The sequence below is a fragment of the Trichomycterus rosablanca genome, chromosome 21, assembly GCF_030014385.1.
Source record: "Trichomycterus rosablanca isolate fTriRos1 chromosome 21, fTriRos1.hap1, whole genome shotgun sequence".
Lineage (NCBI taxonomy): Eukaryota > Metazoa > Chordata > Actinopteri > Siluriformes > Trichomycteridae > Trichomycterus > Trichomycterus rosablanca.
Genome location: NC_086008.1, coordinates 1,160,174 through 1,186,327, shown reverse-complemented (window position 1 = coordinate 1,186,327; position 26,154 = coordinate 1,160,174). Strand labels below are relative to the sequence as shown.

Sequence of the window (26,154 nt, the reverse complement as noted above, 5' to 3'; positions counted from 1 at the left end):
TGTGTTTATATACAGCTATAGGACTATAATGAACAACAGTGTGTGTTTATATACAGCTATAGGACTATAATGAACAACAGTGTGTGTTTATATACACAGCTATAGGACTATAATGAACAACAGTGTGTGTTTATATACAGCTATAGGACCATAACGTACAACAGTGTGTGTTTATATACAGCTATAGGACCATAACGTACAACAGTATGTGTTTATATACAGCTATAGGACCATAACGTACAACAGTGTGTGTTTATATACAGCTATAGGACTATAATGAACAACAGTGTGTGTTTATATACAGCTATAGGACTATAATGAACAACAGTGTGTGTTTATATACAGCTATAGGACTATAATGAACAACAGTGTGTGTTTACATACAGTTATAGGACCATAATGTACAACAGTGTGTGTTTATATACAGCTATAGGACCATAACGTACAACAGTGTGTGTTTATATACAGCTATAGGACCATAACGTACAACAGTGTGTGTTTATATACAGCTATAGGACTATAATGAACAACAGTGTGTGTTTATACACAGCTATAGGACTATAATGAACAACAGTGTGTGTTTATATACAGCTATAGGACCATAATGTACAACAGTGTGTGTTTATATACAGCTATAGGACCATAACGTACAACAGTGTGTGTTTACATACAGCTATAGGACTATAATGAACAACAGTGTGTGTTTATATACAGCTATAGGACTATAATGAACAACAGTGTGTGTTTATATACAGCTATAGGACTATAATGAACAACAGTGTGTGTTTATATACAGCTATAGGACTATAATGAACAACAGTGTGTGTTTATATACAGCTATAGGACTATAATGAACAACAGTGTGTGTTTATACACAGCTATAGAACTATAATGAACAACAGTGTGTGTTTACATACAGCTATAGGACTATAATGAACAACAGTGTGTGTTTATATACAGCTATAGGACCATAATGTACAACAGTGTGTGTTTATATACAGCTATAGGACTATAATGAACAACAGTGTGTGTTTATATACAGCTATAGGACTATAATGAACAACAGTGTGTGTTTATATACAGCTATAGGACCATAACGTACAACAGTATGTGTTTATATACAGCTATAGGACCATAACGTACAACAGTGTGTGTTTATATACAGCTATAGGACTATAATGAACAACAGTGTGTGTTTATATACAGCTATAGGACTATAATGAACAACAGTGTGTGTTTATATACAGCTATAGGACTATAATGAACAACAGTGTGTGTTTACATACAGTTATAGGACCATAATGTACAACAGTGTGTGTTTATTTACAGCTATAGGACCATAACGTACAACAGTGTGTGTTTATATACAGCTATAGGACCATAACGTACAACAGTGTGTGTTTATATACAGCTATAGGACTATAATGAACAACAGTGTGTGTTTATACACAGCTATAGGACTATAATGAACAACAGTGTGTGTTTATATACAGCTATAGGACCATAATGTACAACAGTGTGTGTTTATATACAGCTATAGGACCATAACGTACAACAGTGTGTGTTTACATACAGCTATAGGACTATAATGAACAACAGTGTGTGTTTATATACAGCTATAGGACTATAATGAACAACAGTGTGTGTTTATATACAGCTATAGGACTATAATGAACAACAGTGTGTGTTTATATACAGCTATAGGACTATAATGAACAACAGTGTGTGTTTATACACAGCTATAGGACTATAATGAACAACAGTGTGTGTTTACATACAGCTATAGGACTATAATGAACAACAGTGTGTGTTTATATACAGCTATAGGACCATAATGTACAACAGTGTGTGTTTATATACAGCTATAGGACTATAATGAACAACAGTGTTTGTTTATATACAGCTATAGGACTGTAATGAACAACAGTGTGTGTTTATATACAGCTATAGGACCATAATGTACAACAGTGTGTGTTTATATACAGCTATAGGACCATAACGTACAACAGTATGTGTTTATATACAGCTATAGGACCATAACGTACAACAGTGTGTGTTTATATACAGCTATAGGACTATAATGAACAACAGTGTGTGTTTATATACAGCTATAGGACCATAACGTACAACAGTATGTGTTTATATACAGCTATAGGACTATAATGAACAACAGTGTGTGTTTATATACAGCTATAGGACCATAATGAACAACAGTGTGTGTTTATATACAGTTATAGGACTATAATGAACAACAGTGTGTGTTTATATACAGCTATAGGACTATAATGAACAACAGTGTGTGTTTATATACAGCTATAGGACCATAACGTACAACAGTGTGTGTTTATATACAGCTATAGGACCATAACGTACAACAGTGTGTGTTTATATACAGCTATAGGACCATAACGTACAACAGTGTGTGTTTATATACAGCTATAGGACTATAATGAACAACAGTGTGTGTTTATACACAGCTATAGGACTATAATGAACAACAGTGTGTGTTTATATACAGCTATAGGACCATAATGTACAACAGTGTGTGTTTATATACAGCTATAGGACCATAACGTACAACAGTGTGTGTTTACATACAGCTATAGGACTATAATGAACAACAGTGTGTGTTTATATACAGCTATAGGACTATAATGAACAACAGTGTGTGTTTATATACAGCTATAGGACTATAATGAACAACAGTGTGTGTTTATATACAGCTATAGGACTATAATGAACAACAGTGTGTGTTTATATACAGCTATAGGACTATAATGAACAACAGTGTGTGTTTATATACAGCTATAGGACTATAATGAACAACAGTGTGTGTTTATACACAGCTATAGAACTATAATGAACAACAGTGTGTGTTTACATACAGCTATAGGACTATAATGAACAACAGTGTGTGTTTATATACAGCTATAGGACCATAATGTACAACAGTGTGTGTTTATATACAGCTATAGGACTATAATGAACAACAGTGTGTGTTTATATACAGCTATAGGACTATAATGAATAACAGTGTGTGTTTATATACAGCTATAGGACCATAACGTACAACAGTATGTGTTTATATACAGCTATAGGACCATAACGTACAACAGTGTGTGTTTATATACAGCTATAGGACTATAATGAACAACAGTGTGTGTTTATATACAGCTATAGGACTATAATGAACAACAGTGTGTGTTTATATACAGCTATAGGACTATAATGAACAACAGTGTGTGTTTACATACAGTTATAGGACCATAATGTACAACAGTGTGTGTTTATATACAGCTATAGGACCATAACGTACAACAGTGTGTGTTTATATACAGCTATAGGACCATAACGTACAACAGTGTGTGTTTATATACAGCTATAGGACTATAATGAACAACAGTGTGTGTTTATACACAGCTATAGGACTATAATGAACAACAGTGTGTGTTTATATACAGCTATAGGACCATAATGTACAACAGTGTGTGTTTATATACAGCTATAGGACCATAATGTACAACAGTGTGTGTTTACATACAGCTATAGGACTATAATGAACAACAGTGTGTGTTTATATACAGCTATAGGACTATAATGAACAACAGTGTGTGTTTATATACAGCTATAGGACTATAATGAACAACAGTGTGTGTTTATATACAGCTATAGGACTATAATGAACAACAGTGTGTGTTTACATACAGTTATAGGACCATAATGTACAACAGTGTGTGTTTATATACAGCTATAGGACCATAACGTACAACAGTGTGTGTTTATATACAGCTATAGGACCATAACGTACAACAGTTTGTGTTTATATACAGCTATAGGACTATAATGAACAACAGTGTGTGTTTATACACAGCTATAGGACTATAATGAACAACAGTGTGTGTTTATATACAGCTATAGGACCATAATGTACAACAGTGTGTGTTTATATACAGCTATAGGACTATAATGAACAACAGTGTGTGTTTATATACAGCTATAGGACCATAATGAACAACAGTGTGTGTTTATATACAGCTATAGGACCATAATGTACAACAGTGTGTGTTTATATACAGCTATAGGACTATAATGAACAACAGTGTGTGTTTATATACAGCTATAGGACCATAACGTACAACAGTGTGTGTTTATATACAGCTATAGGACTATAATGAACAACAGTGTGTGTTTATACACAGCTATAGGACTATAATGAACAACAGTGTGTGTTTATATACAGCTATAGGACCATAATGTACAACAGTGTGTGTTTACATACAGCTATAGGACTATAATGAACAACAGTGTGTGTTTATATACAGCTATAGGACTATAATGAACAACAGTGTGTGTTTATATACAGCTATAGGACTATAATGAACAACAGTGTGTGTTTATATACAGCTATAGGACTATAATGAACAACAGTGTGTGTTTATACACAGCTATAGGACTATAATGAACAACAGTGTGTGTTTACATACAGCTATAGGACTATAATGAACAACAGTGTGTGTTTATATACAGCTATAGGACCATAATGTACAACAGTGTGTGTTTATATACAGCTATAGGACTATAATGAACAACAGTGTGTGTTTATATACAGCTATAGGACCATAATGTACAACAGTATGTGTTTATATACAGCTATAGGACTATAATGAACAACAGTGTGTGTTTATATACAGCTATAGGACCATAACGTACAACAGTATGTGTTTATATACAGCTATAGGACCATAACGTACAACAGTGTGTGTTTATATACAGCTATAGGACTATAATGAACAACAGTGTGTGTTTATACACAGCTATAGGACTATAATGAACAACAGTGTGTGTTTATATACAGCTATAGGACCATAATGTACAACAGTGTGTGTTTACATACAGCTATAGGACTATAATGAACAACAGTGTGTGTTTATATACAGCTATAGGACTATAATGAACAACAGTGTGTGTTTATATACAGCTATAGGACTATAATGAACAACAGTGTGTGTTTATATACAGCTATAGGACTATAATGAACAACAGTGTGTGTTTATACACAGCTATAGGACTATAATGAACAACAGTGTGTGTTTACATACAGCTATAGGACTATAATGAACAACAGTGTGTGTTTATATACAGCTATAGGACCATAACGTACAACAGTGTGTGTTTATATACAGCTATAGGACTATAATGAACAACAGTGTGTGTTTATATACAGCTATAGGACCATAACGTACAACAGTATGTGTTTATATACAGCTATAGGACCATAACGTACAACAGTGTGTGTTTATATACAGCTATAGGACTATAATGAACAACAGTGTGTGTTTATATACAGCTATAGGACCATAATGAACAACAGTGTGTGTTTATATACAGTTATAGGACTATAATGAACAACAGTGTGTGTTTATATACAGCTATAGGACTATAATGAACAACAGTGTGTGTTTATATACAGCTATAGGACCATAACGTACAACAGTGTGTGTTTATATACAGCTATAGGACCATAATGAACAACAGTGTGTGTTTATATACAGCTATAGGACTATAATGAACAACAGTGTGTGTTTATATACAGCTATAGGACCATAACGTACAACAGTGTGTGTTTATATACAGCTATAGGACCATAACGTACAACAGTGTGTGTTTATATACAGCTATAGGACTATAATGAACAACAGTGTGTGTTTATATACAGCTATAGGACCATAATGAACAACGGAAGAGGAACTGGGTATGACTAAACTGGGAGAACATCCAGGCGCATTCTCTTCTCGGTGCATTTGGAACACTCTCATAATGAATTGCATTAGTAAGCGTATGGGTACACGGTGCCAGCGCGGCGTCGGGGTTCATAAATCAGCGACCGGAGCAAAAACGCCGACAGAAAATTAGAATTTAATCTCTGATTGAGAAATCGATTGTAGAAACCAGACGAATTAATAATTTAACACAAAAACCCAATTAAATAAAAAATGTAGATACACCGATCAGCCATAAGATTAAAACCACCTCTTTGTTTCTACACTCACTGTCCATGTTATCAGCTCCACTTACCATATAGAAGCACTTTGTAGTTCTACAATTACTGACTGTAGTCCATCTGTTTCTCTGCATATCAGGACCCCCACAGAGCAGGTATTATTTAGGTGGTGGATGATTCTCAGCACTGCAGTGACACTGACATGGTGGTGGTGTGTTAGTGTGTGTTGTGCTGGTATGAGTGGATCAGACACAGCAGCGCTGCTGGAGTTTTTAAACACCGTGTCCACTCACTGTCCACTCTATTAGACACTCCTACCTAGTCGGTCCACCTTGTAGATGTAAAGTCAGAGACGATCGCTCATCTATTGCTGCTGTTTGAGTCGCTCATCTTCTAGACCTTCATCAGTGGGCACAGGACGCTGCCCACGTGGCGCTGTCGGCTGGATGTTTTTGGTTGGTGGATGATTCTCAGTCCAGCAGTGACAGTGAGGTGTTTAAAAACTCCAGCAGCGCTGCTGTGTCTGATCCACTCATACCAGCACAACACACACTAACACACCACCACCATGTCAGTGTCACTGCAGTGCTGAGAATCATCCACCACCTAAATAATACCTGCTCTGTGGGGGTCCTGTGGGGGTCCTGACCATTGAAGAACAGCATGAAAGGAGCTAACAAAGCATCTAGAGAAACAGATGGTCTACAGTCAGTAATTGTAGAACTACAAAGTGCTTCTATATGGTAAAATGATCAAATGGACAGGCTCCGACTGTCCCGTTCTTAAAGCTTCAGGAACGTCGGAGCGTCTCCAAAACCACCGGCGCTCTGAGAGGAAACATGCAAATGATGGAAACTCAAAACCAGGTGATCATTTCACTTGCAAAGTTTGAGATGTGATAGGACGAGAGCCGAGCTGAGAGCCATGATAGGACCAGAGCAAAGCTGTGATAGGACGAGAGCCGAGCTGTGATAGGACGAGATGATTTGTGATATGATGAGAGATGAGCTGTGATAGGAGGAAAGCAGAGCTGTGATAGGACGAGGTGAAAAATTCGAGATGCAGTTGGTTCCTTTTGTTAGCAGAGGAGTTCTGCGTGGGCCGTCGGGACGAGATGACCGCGGCGCGGTTCATTGTTTATTGGTATGTTGTTCCTGCTGCTTTCAGGTTGTCCTGCAGCTTCTCGACTGCAGCTACTAACTGATCAGTCGATGTTCCGGTTCATCCCAGAGCTGTTGAGTGGGGCTGAGGTCAGGGCTCTGTGCAGGACGCTGGAGCTTTTCTTCACGTCTTTATAGGAGCTCATAGCTGGAACAGGAAAGGGACCTTCCCTAAACTGTTGAAGCAAAGTCGAAAGCATATGATTCCTGTTCGCAAAGGTTGTGCAAGAATCAAGCATTTTATTTGCCACAATCACAAAGAAAGAAAGAAAGAAAAAGAAACACCCGTCCTGAATGGGAACTCCTACCATATGATTAATGATCCGGTCTGGACTTGTTTAACCGCGAGAGCTCCGGATGCGAGACCCTCATTCGCTGTGTGAAGTGAAGCAGATTAAAACACCGGCAGCGTAAATCAGGTCTTCATCGATTGGGCCGCTCGCCGTACCCGCCGTACTTACCTTCACACGGAGCGGCGGCGTGAAGGTGACCTCCCTCCTCCATTAGCTCCCGGCGCTCCTGACGGTCTGGTGCGTACGGCAGGGCAGTGTGTTATCTCCTCTCCACAAACGCAGGCCTGCTCGCTAACGTTTGGTTCCTCGATGGTCCTGTGGTGTCACTTTCAACCCCGAGGTGTAAAATCACTCGTCAGCGTGCAGTTCCGCTGGACACCATCAGATCCACATCTAATAGATCCCTCACCCTCACACGCACCATCAGATCCACATCTAATAGATCCCTCACCCTCACACGCACCATCAGATCCACATCTAATAGATCCCTCACCCTCACACGCACCATCAGATCCACATCTAATAGATCCCTCACTCTCACACGCACCATCAGATCCACATCTAATAGATCCCTCACCCTCACACGCACCATCAGATCCACATCTAATAGATCCCTCACCCTCACACGCACCATCAGATCCACATCTAATAGATCCCTCACTCTCACACGCACCATCAGATCCACATCTAATAGATCCCTCACCCTCACACGCACCATCAGATCCACATCTAATAGATCCCTCACTCTCACACGCACCATCAGATCCACATCTAATAGATCCCTCACACACACCATCAGATTTTTGGGGGATGGTCCAAATGTTTTGGCTGATCAGTGTAAATATGGAAGAGTAAGCTCGGACACTTGAAGAGTTGCAGGATGACCCAAAAGCAGCAGGAACAGAAGTCCTCTAAAAATACACTATATAGCCAAAAGTATGTGGACACCCCTACTTAATAATAATTTTAGGGTTTCAGCCACACTAAACTTGGTGTTGAGGAACCTTTGTTTCTAGTCATATCCAATTCCCCTGGTTATATCTCTCCTCCCCTGCTGCCGACCGTACCTAACACACGCCCCCCTCGGATATGTGTGCAGTTCCAAACCGCTTCTTTTCACCTGTAGGAGTAGTCGGGTTTAGAGACTCATGCACTGCTCTCCATTATTCACCGCCTCTGTGCAGCACCTCGACCAGTCAGCAGAGGTCACTATAATGACCGATCATGTCTGCGTGTGGACGCCCGGCCGGCCGGTAGCACAGCTAGGATTTGGAGGAACCTCAGTGGCCTGCAGAGATGACCTCAGCCCCACTATATACCTTTGGGATGAATCAGAATGTCTACTGTGACATCAGCGCCTGACCTTACAAATGCTCTGTAGCATTCTGTGTCTAATGGGCACAAATTCCAAGAGACAGAATACAAAATCTCAAACATGGTGATTAGTCACTTTTAGCCTCGTTAAAGTAAACCCGGGTGCCGTCGGGTGGGCGTGAGGGCTCTCTCGTACCCGCGGTGTGTCGGCGCGTATCTGCCACTCCAGTGGAGTGAAGAGAGGAATCATGGGAGATAAACGACGTCTGGCTGGAGTGATTAATGAACCACTGAGTGGGTCATTCTGAGCCGAGAGGATTCGCCACACAGACAATCCGGCAGCTACGACAGACCTCTCCGAGGGGCACGAGGGGGCGGAGGGGCAACCGGGGCTGGACTACACCCACGTGCAGACGTGGCACGGCTCGGGACCGTGTAGAAGAATGCACTCTCTGTGCAAATGTACCACACCCATCAGCCAAAACATTAGAACCACACGCTTAATGTGCTCTCAAAACAGCTCGTGTCCAAATACTTTTGGCCATACAGTGTACCACAGGATTTAGGATGTGACCTTTACAGCTGGAACAACAGCCGCTCTCTTGAGAAGACTTTTCACAAGGTTTTGGGAGTGTGTCTGTGGGAATTTGTGTCAGTTCAGTCAAAACGTTTGGGGGCTGAGGTCACAGTGAGGTCCATAAACACCTCACGAATTCAAAACCCTCGAATGAAAACGTCTGGCTTGCAATAAAAGTTCCGATTCATCCCAACCTCGTGCTTGACCTCACAAACGCTCCTTTGGGCACAAATTCCACCAGACAGACTACAAAATCCTGTGGTTGGCATCCACAACAGACTCGAACGTGGTGATTCAATCTCATCATCTCGTCACCTTCAGCCTGGTTAAAGGAAAACCGGATGCTGTTAGGTGAACTTGTGCTTGACCTCACGGATGCTCCTCTGAAACAAATTCCCACAGACGCACTCCCAAATCCTTGTATAAAGCCTTCTCAGAAGGATGGAGGCCGAACTCCTCTCTGTAATAATGTACAGCTCATGATCGGGCGTCCACATACTTTTTGGCCGTTTGTGCTCACGTGCAGCCCTGGTGGGTTTTCGGATGCGTCGTGGACGTTCCCGGATGTTCTCGCTGCACGCCCGAGCGCTCTGAGAGGTCGCAGCTCCCTGAGCGGAGTGATGCAGCGTCGCAGGATGTTCTCGCAGGAGACCCTGCTCGCTCATGCTGAAACATTACAGGTCCTTCCCTAAACTGCTTCTGCAAAGTCTGAAGCATGCAAATTCCTTTATATGACTGATTTATTACACCTGTTAGGAACTGTGCCTGTGGAAGTTGTAGCTTAGTGGTTAAGATACTGGACTAGTAATCAAAAGGTCGCCGGTTCAAGCCCCACCAATGCCAGGTTGCCACTGTTGGGCCCTTGAGCAAGGCCCTTAACCTTCAAGTGCTCAGACTGTATACTGTCACGGTACTGTAAGTCGCTTTGGATAAAAGCGTCCTCTAAATGCTGAAAATTTAAACGTATTTCAGCTTTGCTCTCTGTCAGTTTTGCGCCCCCTAGTGGGCACGACTGGGACAAAATCATCCACCAGTCTGTTGGGTGGGAAAAGACGGGACTAAAAGTGGGCGGGGTCTTCGGGGTCCTCGAGGCTTTGAGGCTGTAGAAGGGACTAAAAATGGGCGGGGTCTTCGAGGCTGTGTAAGGACCCTGGTTAGTAGCCCGAGGCGCCTGTACAGAAGTGGAGGAACGTGGAGATCAGTGTGTGACTCTCCGTGTGTGAGACCGACCTCACGCGCCGATCCACCGAAGTACGGGGGGATAAGAAGATGTCGCGCTGGAGGGAGGGCGTGTCAGGAGAATATACCCTCCTCGTACACCATCGGGGTCTCCAGCAAAAAAAGAGGAACTGGCTACGACTAAACTGAAAGAAAAAGCAGAAATCTCAGTTGCTGCTTTTGGGTTCGTCCTGCAGAAGCTGCTCATTGGAGCTCATTTGGGTAACAAATCAGGGCGGCTCTTATTCCGACGCTCGTTCTCCGGGTGCCGTTTACATCTGATACTAGAGGTATCAGCCCGTCTGGCTGTACGGCTGGGTGCTGATTGATCAGTCAGTGTTCCGGTTCATCTCAGAGCTGCTGAGTGGGGTTGAGGTCAGGACTACAGGATACTGCAGGATACTTCATGTCTTTATATTACAAAGCTCGCTCATGCTGGAACAAAAGAGGGCCTTCCCTAAACTGTTGCACATGTTTGAAGGCATAAAATGTATTTTTATCAGCACTGATTTTATTCGTCTGTCAGGAATGTGTGTGTTTGAAATATCTGACCTCACTGCAGCCTTTTCCACACTGCTGGACCCACTCGGGGTCCGTGGGTTCGACGAGGTTAAAATCTCAATTAATTTCTCGATCTCACCCGCGGCGAACAAAAGCTGTGATGTTAGAACTGAACCCAGAGGAGCCGTCTCCTCTCCGTCCCACCTCCATCAGCGCTACTTATTACGTCTCTAATGAAAGACGACCCGCCTCGTACCTCGCGGCGGGAGCGCGGCTGCTCGTGCGCCCTGCGGTTCTCGGTAATTAGCAAAACGTGACGGGGAGAAGCGAAACCCGTTCGCTCGGCGGGTTCACGTGGTGTTTTAAACAGGAAATAAAAGGCGGATTTTCGGCGCGAGTGCCGGTCAGAATCATGGTCTGAATTATTCACGTGGCGTGAGAGTCGCGGCGGCTCTTCGTCTGTCGTCGAGGTCGGAGGAAGCGAGAGAGTACGAGTGATCAGATAGAAAGAGGCAGGTCGGCATTAAAATTGCAAAAGTTAGCATTCCGCGGTTTTGTGCGTTTGCATGTAAAGAGTTCCACGTCTGCACGGAAGCTTCACGTCTATTCAAAATAAGGAGGCGCAAGTTTAAAATAAACACGTAAACACACACGGCGTTCCTCGGGTACGTTTACTGGAACGGCCCTATTTTCTCTGCACATTGGCGACCTCTGCTGGCAACACGACATGCTGAGCAATTCTTATGTCTCGGGACACACAGGAGGGTCACGCTGCTTTCTTTTTATTCTTCCACCGCTCGTGCAGACGCCCCAGACAGCCAGTAGGTGTCGCTGTTTCAGCAGCAAGGAGACGATCGCTCGTTCTGCCTTCCCTTCCTCAGACACAGCACATGTACGACACCGCTGATATATTGTGATGCAATAGCTTTGTAAAAAATGCATTATTTATTAGTTCCTCAGACCGGTACTTGAGCTTAACGAATACATTTGCACCACCACTGTTCAGAGAGGCGCAGACCAAATACCCTACCACACAAGCGGTCACTGGTGGTGGGTCCAAAGAGCCGTAGAGCACATGGAGAGACAGCACACGTCTACATAATTCCTTCCAGTGGCCTGGACGATTATCACCTTTATTTATTTATTTATTTATTTATGCATCTATTTATTATTTCAGAGTATCTGCAGGTACAGGAAAATACAATTGAAGACTTTTTAAGCCACTCAGAGGGAAGACAAAAACAAAAGCACAAAACAACACCAGTATTACGTTTATACAACATAATTTAACAGTACTAACATTTCCAGTAGCTAAACACAAGATACGAACGCAACTGCAATCTGACTCCCCGTTCGAATCTTAGTTCTGCTACCGGTCGGCTGGGCGCCCCCTAGCGGGCACGTTTGTCAGTCCAAACAGTGCAACAGACAAAATCAGCTGCTAGTCTGCTGGGTGGGAAAAGACGGGACTAAAAAGTGGGTGGGGTCTTAGACAGGTCAGTAGGCCGAGGCACCTGTCCAGAAGTAAGAGGAACGTGGAGATCAGCGCATGACTCTACATGTGCGAGACCGACCTCACGTGCCGATCCACAGAAATACGGGTGAATAAGAAGGGATCGGTGGAGAATGCACCCATCAGAGGGAGGGCGTGTCAGGAGGATATACCCTCCGAATACGCCATCGGGGTCTCCAGCAGAGGAAGAGGAACCGGCTACGACTAAACTGGGAGAAAAAGGGAGGAAATGCTGAAATAAAAGAGTAAAAAAAACTTCGTACGAAATCTGAAGATTATAAAATCAAAACTGTATTTATCATCTGTGGCATTTTTAATATGTTCAGAAGATGGAATTTAGACATTTGAACTTCAGGCTTTTTAAAAATAAAACAAATTTAACACTTTAAAGACTTTTTAAGGATCCACAGAGACCCTGTTTGTGGTTATTCAGTCGGCTCATCTCCATCCACCACCTGATTTTATTATCATAAACACTCGTCACTTTAAAATCTCCAGTCTGATTTTATTCTGTATTTTTATTTATTAAAACCTCGTTAGTTTAGTTCGTGTACACACAAAGAGTTTATTCTAAACTGATGCACCTCGTACGCTACAAAATGAATTCCCTCAGGGATCAATAAAGCACTCCGAGTGTGTGTGTGTGTGTGTGTGTGTGTGATCGGTAAGACAAATAGCATTTACTCCAAAAGTAAATTTGTTTATAGAGCGCATTTCGTACACAGAGGCAATTTAAAGTGCTTTACATGATTAAACACGAGTAAACGAGCGTAAAAGTTCAATTGAAAGTAAATAAATAAATAAATATAATAATCAATACCAGATAATGAGGGTGGCACAGTGGCTCGGTTGGTAGCACTGTCGCCTGGGTCCTGGGTTCGATTCCCAGGCGGGGCGGTCCGGGTCCTTTCTGTGTGGAGTTTGCATGTTCTCCCCGTGTCTGTGTGGGTTTCCTCCGGGAGCTCCGTTTTCCTCCCACAGTCCAGAAACATGCAGTCAGGTTAATTGGAGACACTGAATTGCCCTATAGGTGAATGTGTGTGTATGTGTGTGTGTGTGTGTGTGTCTGCCCTGCGATGAAGTGCCGCCCCGTCCAGGGTGTTACTGTGTGCCTTGCGCCCATTGAAAAGCTGGGATAGGCTCCTGATTGGATAAGCGGTTAAGAAAGTGAGTGAGTGAGAATACCAGATAATGCCTAATACTGCAGGCTCGCTCACTACGGCTGACATCTAGAGTCGAGTCAGGTTTATTTATAAGCCATCCAAAGCGCTGTACAATAAAATCAGAAAAATAATAGAGCAAATCAATGACATACAATACAGTAAAAGACTTACAGCAAGATAAAAATCTGTGTAAATAAAACAGATGGCACAGAATAAAGCCATACAACAAAACCCAAAGCCTGTGAAAATAAATAGATCTTCAAGTTGGATTTAAAACGATCAGGGTTGTAGGGGACAAGTGGCAAGCTGTTGAATAGTTTCGGGGCAGCCACAGAGAAGCCTGGTCACCTTTGGACCCGAATTTAAGCAGTGCTGTTGGCCGAACAGTCCAGCACTCGAGAGGTGCACTCGTCAGTGTGCTCTCAGTGCAGGTCCCAAGCCCGGGTACAATAAAGAGGGTTGAGTCAGGAAGGACATCCGATGTAAAACGATGTCCAGTCTGGTATGAGGACCAGAACGATCCACTGTGGCCACAACTAACCATTATGACACGGTACCTATTAAACTCACGGGAAAATGAGCTTAATTTCACAGAAGTTTTTTTAAACATCACAGATTTTTAAATCATTAAAGGACACTTATAAACTGAATGATAGAATAAATGAAGCTACCTTAATAGTCGAATGTAAACCTAGAACGTCCAGCGACGGTGCGAGGCTTCATGTTCTGTCTCAAATACCAAAATTCTCCTCCGTGTTTTGACCCCCCACACACAGAATCTGTTCTTAGTTTCCAGACTCAGTTCCCCGAGTCGTGTTTTTAGCTGCTTTACTTCCACATCTTGGATGTTTGACTGAGCGATTGCTAACTGAATTGCTGTAGGATTGCTAGGACACTACATAGTTCAGACACTTGAACGCTGCACGAATGAAAAACGTTTAATCGCTAAACACAAACCTTACAGTTTTAATTTCACAGCAATAGGACGTAATTATGACCCCTTATTATCAAACCCCCCTCAATATTTTGCTGCCTGGACAAACCAAGTCTGTCAGCTGAGACCTGGTACTGTAAAGGGTCTCCAATTTCATTCTGGATCCTGAATTAATCCCCCCCGGACTGCTGCGTCTGTAAATACTGCAGACGGGTTCAGACTCGGGTCCGTGAGAAGGTTAATTACACGTCAGAAACCCGAGCTATGGACGCGAGCGAGTTATAAACCACACGTATAGATTTTTCATCTCAGAGCCGTAAACGTTCTGATGGAATTTGTGACCTCTCTGAGCTTCTGTGTTTATTTTCACTGTACGAGCAGCAAAACAGCTCGGTCAGCACGGGCAGTCAGACCGTACAGGATGGTTCTGATACCTGGCCCCGCCCGATGGATTTCCTCTTTATGGGAACGATGATTTCACAGCCTCTGTTCGGATGTAATTACGGCTCGATACGCCGCCGTACAGCCAGAAGAGTCTTTTGGTCCATCTGAGATGAGCTCGGGCTGGGAGAACTTGACTGTTTCTCTGAGTGATAGAGTTTCAGGATGAATTTCCTGATGCAGCGGCGTGCTCTGTTAAGTAACAACGGTTTTCTGAAGCACTACAGTTCTGTATTTATCACAGCAGCATCACGTTCAACTGTGATCTCTGACCTTGCCTACACAGCCCGAGGTTTCCCTGAATCTTTCCACAATATAATGTACGGTAGATGGTTGTGTTGAGAAATGCTCTTTGTAAACTGACTGACATTAATGATGAAGTTTGGAACACAGTGGTGAGCGAGGACCCTTTATTCCAACCTGATCAGGAGTCCCTCACCTGTTAGCAACTCATCTGCTCATCATGGAACGTTTCTAAACACCTGAACTTCAATATTTTATAACTTTTTATTGTTATTCTGCCTCTAAGCTAATCAGTAAAACGTTTTCTGGTATTGAGGTTTGTATAGCGATTAGCAGTTTGATAACCCCTTGCTAACACGTGCTGAAAATAGTTTGGGGAAGGCTCCAGCATGACCTGTGCAGAACTTCTCGCAGCTTTGCTTCTCAGCGGCCACCCAGACACCAAACTACGAAAACATTAAGTCTAATTCTGGCTAGTGTTGTTAGCACAGTTAGCGCGAGAGCGGCTTAAATGATTACGAGGGTTTGTATCCGCGAAAGAGCCGCTAATACACGCGTCCTAATTACAGCCGCGGCGCTAAGACTTTCGGCCCGGATATCTAACGGAGCAAGTGTGAAAGATTGGTGCTAACGTACTACAGGATGCTGGCGAGGTGTGAAGTGTGTGTGTGTGTGTGAAGTGCGTGTGTGTGTGAAGTGTGTGTGTGTGGAAGTAAGCGGACGCATGGCAAAGACAACATAGAAAAGCGTCTCATTAGCTTAAAAATGTCATGCAGCGCTGGAACATAGCGGCTAATGAATCACGTTCCACATGTGCTGTAAAAAACAGAGGAAGCGGGGGGGTGGGGGGGTCGAGCGGTGCATGCTAACGGAGAGGAAACGGGAAAGTGTGTGTCTGTGTGTGTGTGTGTGTGTGTGTTCTAGTTCTCCATCTGGCTGCAGTGTATGGAGGAGTGTTATTAGTCAGGAGGAGGATCGAAGTCATTATGTACAAGGTGATAATGCATACCAGTGTGTGTGTGTGTGTGTGTGTATATGTGTGTGTGTGTGTGTGTGTGTGTGTGTGTTGATGCCCTAATCTTCAGATTCCACCTGCAATAGCTACTGAATGAATGAATGTTGCCCGGCACACAGGAGAATTCTTTGGAATCGGAAGGCGGACGGTGTGGAATTTCATATCCGTAACACAATGACACAATCAGTGAGCGTTATTTGTCCTGGTCAAGGTTGCTGTGAACGATGCCCAAGTGGCATGGTGGGATGTTTCGGGATTCTGACTCCCCCGAGTTCGAATCTCAGCTCTGCTACCCGTCATCTGGGCGCCCCTAGCGGGCACAATTGGGACAAAATCAGCCACTAGTCTGCTGGGTGGGAAAAGACGGGACTAAAAAGTGGGCGGGGTCTTGGGCGCTGTGTAAGGACCCTGGTTAGTAGCCCGAGGCGCCTGTACAGAAGTGGAGGAACGTGGAGATCAGCGCGTGACTCTCTGTGAGCGAGACCGACATCCACCCAAGTATGGGCACCCTTAGAGGAAGGGCGTGTCAGGAGAATATACTCTCCTCATACACCAGCAGAGGGAGAGGAACTGGCTATGACTAAACGAGGAGAAAATGCATGTATTTTATTATACTGATGCTCTGTTAACATTTTCAGCATTTAGCGGATGCTTTTTATCCACAGCGACCTACAGTAGACAGTTTTTAAGCAATTGAGGGTTAAGGGCCTTGCTCAAGGGCCCAACAGTTTGAAACCTGGCAGTGGTGGGACCGGCCACCTTATGATTACTGATCCAGTACCTTAACCACTAGACAACTGCCCGGTTAAACCTGATGCTGGACCTAATGAGAACTCGGTTGTGGGATGTGATCAGAATTCAGTACGAGTCCCCTGCCGCACCCCGCCCCGCCTATTCGACACCGATCTTATTATTTTTGGGCCGATATGGTATTTAAATATTGTGATAATGGCCACGGCGGCGCTCATTGTGATGTGGAAATGGGATGTCGGCACACACCTGCTGTGAACACCCGGGCGGCCTCGGGTTGGCCGCGACGTCGGCGTAAACAGCATTTTGACACACGGCGCTCCATTATGTAAATGACGGTGGGTGGATTTGCATACACACGAGCTGCACGAGTCCTCGCGCTCTTCAATCTACACGCATTAATCCGGCCACGTTAGAGCCGCCCACCCGCGCCGGAAAACCTGACAAATAACCCCGGAAAATCAATCCAGTCCCACGTTCTGTGACACGCAAACCGCGTTTATTTGCATCTTCCTAAACAACAGCAAGAAAATGATACAGAATTATTCATGCTTTCGGTTTTGGCTCTGGACCACAGCCACGTTCGGGATGAATCAGAACTTTGACTGCAACACAGCCTTTTTCATTTCTCAGTGCTTGACCTAATAAAGCATGTTACAGGAATATGGAAAGCGAAGAATGATCTAACCGAAAGGCGTCCACATACTTTTGCCCGAAGTTATTCAGCACCAGCGCTTTAGCTGCAGTGTGATTTTTCATCCACCGCTGGCCGGCTTCATACTTGTCGGTTCAGAGGAGGTGCGTGCTAGTCTGCCACAATCCTCATCCAGTAGAGGTCACCAGAGTGCGCAGGGGAGTCGAGCATGTCCAAATTCGGATGATGCAAAAAGAGAAAAGCAGCTGTAATCGAAGACCTCCTATAGAACGCTCCTTCTGTTTCTGCTGTTGTACCCAAATGACTCCTCAGCTTCAGCTCGGACGGATGACCTCACATCCTGCTTTTGTATCTTCCAGTGGCAGCACAAGTATTGAAGGAAGGCGCACAGCTCCCAATTTAGTCATATCTGATTCCCCTCTACTGCTACAGACCTCCACTCTCGACTGAGGAGGGTCGTGACTAACACACACCCCCTCTGACACGTGTTCAGTACTGATCGCTTCTTTTTACCCACACCAGGGTTCAGACGGAGATCTGTATCGTGCACGGAGAGTCACACACTAATATCCGTTATCCCCCGTCTCTGTGCAGCACCATCGATCAGCCACTAGAGGTGTAACTGCAGCAGTTATGAAAAATCACTACGGCCGTCCCTCCCTCAGACAAGCCGATCGTTTCACCGCTGTCACACCCGAGCGCCCCGGTACACCGAGGCATGTTCACAGGGAATTAGATATGACTAAATTGGGACTAAAAGGATTGAAAGTAAAAAAAATAAGTCAGATTTGAATGATCTGACTGATGAGTGTATTCCGTGTGACGCGTCGGTCCATCTGGCTGTGACAGTCAGTGTAGGAGGACCAGCGAGAAGCAGCGCAGAGCTTTAATGTGACTCATCTGATCTACAGGAGGGATGAAGTGAACTTACCTTCACACACCTCCATTCAGTTCAGTCGCATCGCTGACGGAACGTTTCAGAGAACGTCTGCGGTCATTATGAGAACGTCTGCGGTCACGGCAACCCCAGATGTTCTCACGATGACCGCAGACATTCTCACGATGACCACAGAAATTCTCACGATGACCACAGACGTTCTCACGGTGACCGCAGACGTTCTCACGATGACCGCAGACCTTCTCATGGTGACCGCAGACGTTCTCATGATGACCCCAGACGTTCTCACAATGACCGCAGACGGTCTAATGGTGACCGCAGACGTTCTCCTGGTGACCACAGACGTTATTAAGGTGACTCCAGACATTTTCACAATGACCACAGACATTCTTAAGGTGACTCCAGACGTTCTCATGATGACTGCAGACGTTCTTAAGGTGACTCCAGACGTTCTAACAATGACCACAGGAATTCTAAAGGTGACTCCAGACGTTCTCAAGATGACCGCAGAAGTTCTCACGATGACCGCAGACGTTCTCATGATGACCGCAGACATTCTCACAATGACTGCAGGTGTTCTCACAGTGACCACAGACATTCACTGTCAGCAGACGTTCTCATAAAGACAGCAGATTTTCTTAACCAATTTTTTGACTAAACAGGCACAAATTCCCACACACAGACGTACTTGAAAGTCTCGTACTAGTGTCCAGTTACTTTTGGTCGTGTATCGTGAGTATAAAAACTGGTATTTAGTTCCAGACTGGGATGTAAATGTGATTTTATTACATTTTGTCGTTTTTACGGAGCCGAGACTTAATTACTGACGTTCTTTACATGATGCGACTGAACGAGAGTGAGACGGTGATGATGGGAATAAAGCCGATCAATAAAAGCTGATGTAAATGAGCGAGCGCTTTCCTCTCACTGCTGCGGTTAAACGAAACATGGAGCCACTCACCTCGTTCCCACCTCCTCGAATCAGTGCAGATTTAATTACTGTCTGTGTAAAAGGTAACGCCGCGCTCTTAACTCCAGACGTGTTCCTGTTCATGCTGCAGATAAAGAGACAGAACATCACATCAGATCAGTACGATCATATTAAGTATATTATTTCTATAAGTCAAGGTGCTCGGGTGGTAAATTATGCTACCTCACTACTGCTGAGGTCTGGGGATCCGGGGTTTGAATCTCGGTGGTGCAATCAGGCCATTCAGACGTCTGCATGGACTAGCCATTGGTCAGTGTGGGTGGAGGAGGGTGGAGTCACTAAGAGTCTGGTATGAGGACCAAATCCGCTTTGATGATTTGAGTCCCGAGTCATGTCCTGTAGTCATGTGATCAGCAGTCAAAAAGATCCGAACGTAGGAACTCGGGTGGCGCAGCCGTCTTTGAGCCAGCCTGCTCCAGGAAGGAAAAACTGCTGCAACAGCGCCACCTAGTGTCTGCCTGAGTCGCCAGCATGACAGGTGGAGGAATACTCAAGTATATACTCAAGTATAGCGTGTTCCTCCCTATGATAATCAGCTGGCTCTTGAAAAGAAGACGAGGCAATGGAAGGGGAATGGACACATTTAAATGATTTTAAATAAGAAGGGGAAAATAGATATAAACTCTAAATGATAGAGCTTAACAAACAAGCTTAACAATGAATGGAAGACTCAAGAACGATCCACGACGGCGTCGTTAAACACACTCGAGACGAAACCTTGTGTCGCACTTCACTAACACAGCTTTTTTTCATCACTGCTCTTTTTGCATATTTAATTAAAGTGTAAATTTTATGTACATAAACGTTTCAATACATTAAGTGGCAAAAGTATGTAGACACCTGAAAACAAGCTTGTTTGACACAGACAAATCTACAGCCATAAATAACAGCGCACTATCAGATTAATATACAGTCTAGGTATATATATAAGTCTGAAGCCAACAAATGCAATAAATTCCAACAAAACCAGCCCAAAAATCAGTTAAACACTTCTGAGGAGTGGAGGCTGTTATCACCACAAAAGAAAGACAGCTTTATATTATTAATTTTTAGTCTTAAGGTCAGTTTGGTGCATCAACAAGGATGATTATACGTTTACATTTTGGCATTTAGTGGACACTTATATCCAAAGCAACAGTATACAGTCTAAGCAACTGAGGGTTAAGGGCCTTGCTCAAGGGCCCAACAGTGGCAACCTGGCAGTGGTGGGGCTCAAACCAGCAGTCTTCTGATTACTAGTCCAGTACCTTAACCTCTAGGCTACAACTTGCCTTATGGTAGTTGATGTTTTGGGGTTGAGTTCTCTCCTTTCCTGAAATGTGAATGGAAACCTAGTGTGTATACAACATCATGGACTTCATGAAGTACCTGGAGATTTTTATTCATTTATTTATGGTTTTATTGGCATTTTAGCCCTTAATGGACTGTTTCATGGATACTCTTGTTGGCATTAACAATGTAGGTCTTAGACCCAGTGGTTCTATTTCTGCAGTAAATAAATTAAGGTGTTTTAGGAAATTATAATACGTTTGTAGAGCAGCTGATTAGGATGCGTTGGTGTAGATGGACTGGTCATATTCTGTGCTGGGGGGCGGGCTACCAGGAGATAAGAGGACCATGTCTACTCTTGACACGGCTCTCCCGGTTCCTTGGTCTAAAGCCTGTTGAAAAGCTTTATGGTGAGAATCGACTTAATAGGATTAAGAAGCTTGAAGGATCTGAAGAGCTTCAGAATTAAAGAATTGCTCTCGAGTTACCTTACCAAGCATTTTACGAGAAATGACAATTATTTTACGAGAAAAGACAATTATTAAGGGTGTCGGTAATTCTATAAATGATCACACTTTAATCCCGCTGGAATATGTGTGAAACAAGATCAAGTATATTATACACATTTCCCAAATCTCCAATACTGCATGTCAGGACAGATGTAAAGTTCTAGCTTTCCACGTACGCCATCATTAGCGTATATCCCTGTCATGATTTGACATTGACATGATGGGTACAGTACATCACCCCCGCACCGTGACTGACAGTTGGTATTTATATGAACACAGAGCTATTAGCACGGCGAAATGCCGGATTAATTAATAGCCGGGTGGCTAATGGAGAGCTATTGATGTGTTCATTAAGCCGAGTCAATAGTGCCTCAATAGAGCAGGTGGCGTTTAATGCACTGAGAGCAATTAGCCACTTCAGTGCTTCCACACATGAATGAGCCGGCGGGGTGTTTCATGCCCAGAATAGCGCATCTTCCTATTGACTATTCAGCAACGGAGTTTCCGTTTCAACGCGCATGCGCCGGTGCTTCAATAGACACAATGCGAGAGCATGTGGCTTTCCGTGGCTGCCCACAATGCCGTTTGTTTGTGTTCGCGTAGGAACAAGTGGATGATATTTCAATCCATATTTCCTTTCCTACACAGCGAGCACAATCGAGCTAGCAAAGCGTCCAAACTTTTACGAATGAGAGTTTCGATAAGATTTATGTCCCAGCATCTGCAAAAATAAAACGCTACGACAACCTGGTTGAACCAGGAACTTCAGCAGTGTGCACAAAGCCCCGATCTCAACCCCAAACACCCCCATACGTACTGTGGAATGAATCGGAACGACAATTCCAACTTTGAAGAAACAGTTAAGGAAAGGAGCTCCAGTGTCCTGCACAGAGCCCTGACTTCAGCAGCACTCAACAGCTCTGGGATGAACCGGAACATCAACTGATCATTCAGCACCCAGCCATACAACTGCCATCATCTTTTCACTGAATGGTCACAAATTCCTACAGACACAGATCAAAGTCTTGTAAGAAGCTTCTCAGAAGAGCGACTGTTGTTCTAGCTGAACTGACCACACAGAGGTCGCTCCATTTTAATACAGTTTGTTTTCGAATGGGACGTCCAACAAGCTCACGGTCAGGCGTCCGAATACTTTTGGCCATGTAGTGTACAAGCGTATGCAGTAGCGGTGCCCATGTTTATGTTGTTTATGTTGTGAGCAGAAGTGAAACTCTGAGATCTTCACTCAGAAAATAAACTTCCCACTCAAACATGAAGCATCATCAGAAGTGCCATCCTCATGTCTTCCTGTCCTCTGCCCTGGCATGACTAATAACCGCAGTGTGACGCCCCCAAACGCTGCCCTGCTATTCCCAGACCCATCGTTTATCTTCTAAAGTGTTTGCACTTGTGTTCGACTGGTGTTCATCCAGGCTACATCAGACTGGCACGCGGAATTAAGTGTTTAGACCCAAACATGTTGTTTATGCCATGAAGTGCTGGAATTTATGGATAAACGGATGAAAATTTAGGCCCCTTGGACGCTTTTATTAAAATGAGCCGAGTATGTTCCATGTAGCTTTCTGAAACAACAAACTGAGTGAACTGGCAGAACACAAGTGCTAATATTTAATAGACAAAATACAAACCAAAACCTAGTACTAAATTCTGATATAGAACAAGAAACAATATAAACATAGAAACAACTTAAGCAAAGAATCTAGGAACTCTAATAACACTAATGCTAAATACAGAGAACAAGGGAGAGATCTGTAAGCTAAGCTACTCTAACTGCTACACTAGAAAGGAAAATAGGATGTTAGACCCTGACTAAATGTTCATTCTGATGCTAAACACTGAGCACAAATTAACTAAATCCTAAAATAAGCTAATCTAATCACTAAACTAGGAAGAAACAAGGAATGGTAAACCCTATGCTAATCGCAAATGCTAAGCGCTAATGCTAACCAATCACTACACTGAGCTAAACATAGACAGATAGACAGATAGACAGATAGATAGATAGATAGATAGATAGATAGATAGATGGACGGATGGACGGACGGACGGACGGACAGATAGATAGACAGGTAGATAGATGGATGGATAGATAGATAGACAGACAGATGTATAGATAGATAGATAGATAGATAGATAGATAGATAGATAGATAGATAGATAGATAGATAGATAGATAGATGGACATTAAAGGACTAAAGAAATACAAAGCTAAAAACCCCCACAAAGAATTCACACTAAAGACAAAGTTCAAGGAACCAGAGAGCACGAGTCAAGCAAACAGAAGAACATCCAAGTGTTCTAACACAGATCAGGAAAAATCAATCATGTCCGACAAGGAGGACGGAAAAGACAGTATTATATATAAATCTAATCAGGGAAGACAATGCACGATGAACAGAGGACAAATCAAAATGAAGTGGAGGGGACTGAGGGGTGTGAGGTGACAACAAAAAAAACATAGAGGGGACTGAAACGCTTACACTTCCTGGTTCTGAAAAGTCTCCGAATTTGAATTCTGGTTAAATTCTGAAAGGTTCTTTAATAATATGAGAAAGGATTAAACCCAGGTTCCCAGATCCTGTGTTGTTCTGCAGCACTCACACTACCAGCTGTGCCACTGTGCCATTCTAAGTCGAGTAATAGATACTCAAGTAATACTTTATAAAAGTCACAAAGGTAAAGGACGTGTTTTTTGCCTCCCTGGTTAATGCCGATGAATATTGGAACCCCTGATGGTTTTAGTTGTTCCCTGAGGTGGGATCTGATCATCCTGTGAGTCAGCGTGACGGGTTCATGACTCGTATCATCCACGTCCACATGATGAAGCGCTGTTGACTGATTTTATTCTGAGGGCACTGATGATGGTCGGGGGCGTGTGTTAAGTACGACCCTCCTCGGCCAGGGTCGGAGCGTGGAGCGGTGGAGGAGATACAACTGGGGAATTGGACATGACTAGATTGTGAGAGAAAGGGAAACAAAACACAATACGAGATAATCAGGCGTCAGCCAATCAGATCAATGAGGATTCAGTCATTAAAATTAGTGATTAAAATAAAGAGCAAAACCGCTCTTAGCTCTCATCCAACAGCGTCTTCCAATCTATTTTCCCTCTACAACATCAATCGAGTCTCAAATAACAAAACATTTACCAGTAAAAAAGCTATATTTCCATTTTATAACTAAATAAATGTATGTGTGGAATTAAACATTGTGTTTAACATTTTTGTTCATTTCATTTCCAGTAAACAGCAAAGCTGGTAGCTAACAAGCATTGCCGGCTGTGTCCCAATCCACTCAATCTGTCCTAAATACATAAATTACTACAGCACCAGTGGTGTCGTAATTATTTTTAATAATATTTAGTATGTGGGAAAAATAAACTTCGCCCACAAACACATCAGTAGTCACATCAGTGGGTTTTCTGATGGAAGCCAGGAACGTCAATGTGAACAGACTCAAGGTTCTACAATAAAGCTGAGGGTTCGGTTCAGGTTGGACTGGTTTGGGGTCCTTGTTTGGGGTCACAACTTCATCCAGCTGTTTAACATCAGGAATACGACTGAACTGATGCTGATTCGTCTGTTTCTTCTCTCATTGGTGTTGGCAGGTACCTCGGCATCACGCGACCGCTGACCTACCCGGCACGTCAGAACGGCCAGCTGATGGCGAAGATGATCTTCGGCGTGTGGTTGGTGTCGGCCTCCATCACCCTGCCGCCGTTCTGCGGCTGGGCCAAGAACGTCAACGAGGACGGCGTGTGCCTGATCAGCCAAGACTTCAGCTACACCATCTACTCCACCGCCGTGGCCTTCTACATCCCCATGATCGTCATGCTCTTCATGTACTACAAGATCTTCAAGGCGGCCAGGAAGAGCGGCGCCAAGCACCGTTTCGAGTCGGTCCGGATGCAGGGGCTGAAAAACCAGCAGCACCAGGTGGGCAACGAGTGCGTGGCTCTGTCTCGGCTCCTCAGCCCCCAGCGCCAGAACATATCAATTTTCAAGCGGGAGCAGAAAGCCGCCACCACGCTAGGCGTCATCCTTGGCGTCTTTTTCATCTGCTGGTTGCCGTTCTTCATCCTCTCCACGGCGAGGCCGTTTATATGCGGCGTGGAGTGCAGCTGCATCCCCATCTGGATCGAGAGGACGCTGCTGTGGTTTGGTTACGCCAACTCGCTCGTCAACCCCTTCATTTACGCCTTCTTTAACCGCGACCTGCGCTCCACCTACTGGGATTTATTGCGCTGCCGATACCGAAACATCAACCGAAGACTCTCGGCCGTGGGCGTACACGAGGCTTTGAAATGTTAAGGTTAATAAAATGTCGTTCGGGCACTAAAAATGAAGAGAAAAGGAACGTTATGAATGAATCCTGTGTTGGGTTGGGAGGCGTTTTTGAGAGGATGAGCCTGAAAGTGGTTTTCAGGTTCGTCACACAAAAGGTCGTCATTGTTTGGGAATTTGAGAGAATGGGGTTAACACAATGGATAAACCTCAAAGAAGTGGCTCCAGCATCATAAAGGAGTCTAAAAAATAGGAAGACAATGCAGATGGACCCTACCACACCTGAATGTGCTCTACTGGATTCAGATCCGTTGACTAGGGAGGCCGTTAAAGTATCCTGAACTTCATGGAACCAGTTTAGCATGCTGGTGGCTCTTATAATGTGGGTGAACTGGGGACATAAGG

At 43.6% G+C, this 26,154-nt stretch overlaps 1 protein-coding gene across 1 annotated transcript in view; it reads left to right on the top strand.

Annotated features, from left to right (window-relative positions):
- htr7c (5-hydroxytryptamine (serotonin) receptor 7c) overlaps positions 1 to 25,776 on the top strand; it is a 39,297-nt gene extending 13,521 nt beyond the window's left edge. The window contains exon 2 of the mRNA XM_063018280.1: positions 25,074 to 25,776. Within this exon, the coding sequence (XP_062874350.1) occupies positions 25,074 to 25,776 (703 nt within the window). The remainder of the gene's footprint in view (positions 1 to 25,073) is intronic.
- The last annotated feature ends 378 nt before the right edge of the window (positions 25,777 to 26,154 follow it).